Below are 6,656 nucleotides of genomic sequence, written 5' to 3' on the forward strand. Positions count from 1 at the left end.
CTTTTATAAAAGTTATTTATAATAGTATTTTTATAGTAGTAAATAAATTTATAAAGTAAATATATTTTTTATTATATAAAAAATTATATAATATAAAAAATTTTATATATATATATATTAAAATAATAGTAGTTAACTATAGTTTACTAAAAGAAATTATCTTAAATAAAGAATATATATTTACCTTTAAATTTTAATAAAAATTTATAATAAAACTTAAGGTTAATTATAAATTTAATATTACTTACTACCTATAGATAAATAAATAAATAAAAAAAATAAATTAAGTTATTAAGTAATATTTATAATATTATATTAACTTTAAATAAAATAATTAAGCTAAAAAACTACCTTTTATTTAACTTTATTATAATAATATAAAATTTAAATTTATTAAATTAATATTATTTTATATACTTTATAAATATATATTTTTAATATATAAACCCCCTTTTAAAAGACTAAACATTAATAAAATATAAATATAAATAAAACTTATAATTAATTTATATAAAAAATTATATATTTAACTTAAATTTATATAAAACTATATAAAATACTATATAAACTAAAATAAAATTAAAAAACTAACCTTTTAAAAAAGAAATATAGTTTATTTAATTTAATATTTATAAAGCTATAAAATACTAAATATTAAAATAAACTAATTAAATAATAAATTAAACTTTAGGAAAATTAAATTATTTAAGATTTTAAAAAAAATTAAAAAAGTTAACTATAAACTTAAAATATTTAAAAATATAAAATTAAAATATTTAATATTTTATATATTATTATTAAAAAAAATATAAATTAATAAAAAAATTAAAAAATTAATTTTAAATAAAATTATAATATTAAAAAAAAAAAAAATATAAAAGAAATATTTATTATATATTAAAACCTAAAATATAATAATAAAATTAAATATTTAGTTAAATAAAAAAGGTATAAATCTACCTATAATATTTAGGAATTTATTAAAAGCTTTAACTTTTAAAAATTAATAAAACAGTTTTATTAAAACCTTAAATTATATTATTAAAAACTGTATTTTAATTAATTATATTAACCCTGCCGACAGTTTATATAGTAATAATTACTTTAGACTTAGCTTTTTAAGCTTTATTAAGCTTATTTAAGCTTTTTAGGTTATAATTAATTATCTTTATACCCTAAAATATTAAAAATTCCTATTAAGTATAAATATAAAATAATTTAGCTAAAGCTTTAAAAGCTTTACGTTAATATTTAATTAATTTTTCTATAGTTTTTTTTTTTTTTAATATATAACTGTTTATATTTAGAAAAAATATAATTTACTATAATAAACATTAGTAAAAAAATAACGCTTACTTAATAAAAAATACTTATATATATTTATAAAAACTTTACTTTTATTATAAGAACGCCTATAATATATATATTTTTTATATTTAAAAATACTATTTATTATTTTATATTAATTACTTATATTATATTTTTTATAAAAAAAATAAACTATAATAAAAAAGCTTAGCTTTTTAATAGTATTTACTAAAGTAAAATATTTATAAGTTTTTTATAATATAGGCTTAAAAATATAACCTAATATAATGTTAGTATAAAAATATAAAAATAGTAAAAAAAAAAGATTATAAATTAAAAAGATTAAGCTAATAGCTGCTTTATATAATTAACTTTAGGGATAAGGTTAATAAAAGGGAGTATTATATTATAACTTAACCTTTTATAAGGCTTAGAAGGTATATACCCTAGAATAAATTACAGACTGATTACCTAATTATAAAGGGATTACTTTTATATAATACCTTTAATAAATTACTACTGTAATCTATTATAATTTAAAAACACTATAATCTATAAGTAATTTAAAGGGAATAATTAAATATATAAGTTTATTTTATAATATTTATTTAAATAGTTTAGTTAACTAGTCGTTAATAAAGTATTAAGACTGAATATAAGTTATGCCTTTTACTTTACTTTTACGCACTTATAATTATAATTATTTAAAAGCTACTCCCTGTCCTCTCTGCTAATATAAACCTACGACCTAGGCTTATTACTTTAGGAACCCTTACCTTATACTAAAAATAAGGGATCAGGACGTCACACTTGGTAAATGATTGCTTTCTATTTCTGAAGTTGGCCGCCTCCTTCAGGCTCTGATAGTCACATAGCAATATCTCCCTTCAAAACTTCAACATATCTCTAAACAGCTCATATTCTTATTTACTAAAGTGAGTAAAACCCAGTTAGGGATCAGAAACATTCAAATTCACTAGCAGGTCTTAATAACAAAGTCAATACTAAAGAGTTTCTCTATAGCAGTAAGTATCGTCACCAGATATCAAAATCCCAAAATAACATTTATATATTTACTTATCCGCGAGTGCAGGTGAATGCCTCGAAAGTTTTTTACAAGTGGCTTTCTTCAGTACTCGACGCATTTAAGAGAAGGTAGCATAATATCTTCGTGACTACAAGACACCCAAGCATTCAAGGGCTGGCTATCCACCACTAACAGAATACTGTGTCCTCCGGGACAGCATATGTAACTCTACCTGCCGGTGTGTTTTGCTATGCTATACTGATAGACAACCAGCTGGCGCCGGAAAGACTGGTTTATCATAAGTAGGCACCTATATAGCTAGGGTTTACACAAAGCGCGCTCCTTAAGCTACTAATACACCCTGCAGACCGTCATTATTAACCCCCTGGAAACGCAGTTCAAACAACATAGCCTTGGCATAGTATATATACATGTATATATATATATATATTATGACTACAACAATACGCTACTCACAGTTCTCACTCTCATTGCAAGCCTCTTTGCACCTACTATTCCTGCAAATCCCAAGGGTCCCTAATAGGCTATTTAAGCTTTATAAACATTACACCACAAGGACCATTCATTTAAATATTAGAGAATATTCCCCAAAATCTTTATTATTTTAGACGGGCTCGACGAGTGTCCTCATCAGAGGTTGGCGATATCCGGGATGAAATTCTAGATTAACTTAAAGGGTTACCGCTCAAAGTCAAGCTGCTGTTTACTTCACGGGATTTTCCAGCCATTACATTAAAGTTTACAGCAGATCAGCGCTTAAGGATTCACGCAAGCAAAAATGTTATCGAGGGCTATCCCTAAGCACACACCAACAGTTCAGGGAACTTAAGTCTTCGTATTCAAAAGGAACCCAGCCTACGCCAGGCCATTATTAAGACAGTTTCACAGAAAGCCGATGGAGAATGTAAGCTTCTTTAAACTAACGTATTCGCTTTTATAATACATTTACGTTAATAAACCCCTTAGATTTTTGCTCGCTCAAATATATGTCGACTTATTAACCACGAAGAATGTTCTCGGAATTATTAAACTTACTTTAAATAACCTTATAGAAGGGTTTAAAGAACGAAATGACTTACGATAAAGTTATCACAAGAATCCAAAATCAAGACGAGGACGATGGTACGATGACCAAACAGATCTTAAACTGGCTCTACTACGTTACCCGACAGTTAACTCTCTAAGAACTTTGCCACAGTTTGGTTATCAACCTAATAGCTCAGGTCAATCCAGCTGCTACAGAGTTAAACACGACCTTTTTACCTAATACAGCAGTTTTAATCTCTGCATATGCAAGTATAGTGGCTAGGATACCGAACGATTTTTACGTCCAGAAATGAAAATCTCAAAGACCTGTCTCATATACCTATCATTCAAACGCAAGGAATTCAAACAGTTTCTACCAGAGGAGGCAGAACATCACCACAGGTCTACATTCCGCCGATATACCGAGGAGCAGTATCTTAACCAGGACACAAACAATTATTACCCACTCTGCCGTTATGCAGCTTAACACTCGGGGGAACATATCAATGGCCAACTCGGACAAATAAGAATCTGGTCATACAGCTGCAAAAAGAGGACACGCAGTGATAGTGCAGCTACTAATTAACAAGAGTGCATGTGTCAATGCAGTGACTGAGATGCATACGAGTACATAACCTCCGGGGCAACGGCCCTGCACAGGGCGACGGAAAACAACTACGAGAAAGTGCTAGAAACTCTGCTCAATAACAACGCGGATATTAATTTACATACGGAGGGCGGCGAGGCGTCACTCCACTGGGCAGCAATAAACGGCCACAGAGAGCCATCGTGCTCCTGTTAAGTAAAGGTGTAAGCTTAAATACATATAACATAGAACGTTTACGTCTGTGTTCACACCACTATGCGACGCAGTCCGGAAGGGACAAGAAGCCAGCACAAAGATTTTAATTAAGAGAGGCGCTAATCTCTTGGCTACTGCTAATGGCAAACATTCTCTACTCTATCTCACCGCTGAGAGCGGAAATAAAGATAGTACAACTGCTTCTAAAAAGGGGTTTCGATATTAATCTTACATATACAACCGGCGAATTATCTCTGTAGGCTGCGGCAAGACCGTATAGTCAAAGGCAGGATAATATCGTAAGACCGTTGCTAAAAAAGGGGGGCAGATGTTTCTAAGAGGACAGGGCTTCGCTAGAGCACTTAGCAGAGTTCCAATACAGTGGTTCACCTACTTCTGGGGAGCGGAGCTGAAGTTGCTGCTCAGAGCGGCGAAGGGAAGACTGCACTATCTATTGCTACCGAAGAATAACATAAAGATGTCTTGCAAACACTTCTCAAAAAGGGGCTGAAGTCGCTACAAAGACAAAAAAAAGAGAGACAGTACTGTATAAAACAGCGTATAACTGCCCCTTCACAATTATACAACTGCTAGTAGAGAGCAGATACTAATGTCGTCAATAACAAAGAAGTAACAGCGCTAAAACTGGCACCTTAGAGTGGCCATCAAGCTGTAGTGCAGCATCTACTGATCACCTTAACGGAGAATTAGGTACTGAAGCTTAGCTGGACAACTAACAGGTCTTTAATGTAGCCAATGCAGGCGATAAGAAGGCAATGCAGCTACTCCTTAATAAAGGGGGCGATATTACGCCAAAGAACAGATTTGGGAATGCAGCGCTACATAAAGCAGACAGTAAAGGCTATATAATAATATACAGGTTTTTGCTTAAGAACAGCGTCAATATCAACGACATTAACAGTAGTCCATTACTAATAGTTACAAACACGTGAAAATTATATATCTTCTTATACAGTATAAAGCAAGTATTAAGCAAGAGGGTTTACAACTATTTATCGCTATTATATTAAGGGACCTTAGGTTTTATTAAATTTATCCTAATGTATTAACTATTTAAAAAAATAAATCATATAACTAAATATTACTAAATATTAGTTTTAGTAAAAACATAAAAGCTTTTGCTTAATTATAGTATTTAATATATTATATTATAAAATATAATATTTTTAATTATAATATTTTTAATTTAAATATAAAATTTAAAAATATATAATTTTATAAAGTTTTTTTTTTAAAAAAATAATAATATAAATTAAATTTTATTTATTTTATATAAGTTTTATAAACTTTATATAATTATTTATATAAACTTAATTAATTTATTTATTTTATATTTTTATATAATTTATAATATAATTAATAAATAATAACTTTATTAAAAAAAACTATAATTTATAATTATAATTTTTATTTTTTTAAAATTAAATTTTTTATAATAAAATATTTTTTAATAATATTATTATTTAAAATATTTTTAAAAATATATATATAAAATAAAAAATAATAAAAAAATTTAATAATTTTTTTTTTAATATTTTATTTAAATTTATTTAATATATAAATTTATTTAAAATTACTATAATATATTTTAAATATATTGTAATTATATAATATATAAAAAATATAAGTAATTTATTATAAAATAGTTAATATATTATATAAAATATATAAAATATATATATATATTAATTTTTATAATAAAATTAATAAAAGAATTTAAATTTAATTTAAAATAAGTTTTTTAAATTAGATTTTTAATTAAAAAATTATTAAATTTAATTATATAAATAATATATATATATATATATATATATTTATTTTAGTTTTATAATATTTTTTATTATTTTTAATTTATTATTAAAAATTATTATATTTAAAAATTAATAAAAAACTTTTAATTAAATTAATTATAATTTAAATAATAAAGTTTAAATATAAAATAATAAACTTTAAATTATAATCTAATAATTTAATTAATATAAAAAAAACTATTTAATTTATTAAATTATAAAAAATAATAATAATTTTATTTAAAAATAAATTTTATATTTTAAATAATTTAATTATTTATTTTTAAGTAAAAGAAATAACTTTTATAAAATTACAATAACTATAAGTAAATTATAATTTATTATAAAATAATTAAATAAATATTTAAATTTATAATTAATAAATAATTAAATTTATAATTAATAAATAATTAAATTTATAATTAATAAATAATTAAATTTATAATTAATAAATAATTAAATTTATAATTAATAAATAATTAAATTTATAATTAATAAATAATTAAATTTATAATCAATAAATAATTAAATTTATAATTAATAAATAATTAAATTTATAATTAAAAACTTTTAAAAAAATTTAAAGTTAAATAAAATTAAATATAAACTAAATTAATTAAAAAATATTAAAAAACTTAACTTAAATAAAGTAATTAAAAAA

General features: G+C 24.0%; 1 protein-coding gene across 1 annotated transcript; it reads left to right on the top strand.

Annotated features, from left to right (window-relative positions):
* Positions 1-4,031: 4,031 nt before the first annotated feature.
* On the top strand, positions 4,032-4,649 carry TRIVIDRAFT_131866 (uncharacterized protein; the record flags this gene model as incomplete). Its single annotated transcript, XM_014100844.1, has 2 exons — positions 4,032-4,171; positions 4,556-4,649. Coding segments are annotated over 2 exons (234 nt in total), but the record flags the coding sequence as incomplete, so codon positions are not given.
* Positions 4,650-6,656: the final 2,007 nt, after the last annotated feature.

This window comes from Trichoderma virens, assembly GCF_000170995.1.
Source record: "Trichoderma virens Gv29-8 chromosome Unknown TRIVIscaffold_9, whole genome shotgun sequence".
Classification (NCBI taxonomy): Eukaryota; Fungi; Ascomycota; class Sordariomycetes; order Hypocreales; family Hypocreaceae; genus Trichoderma; species Trichoderma virens.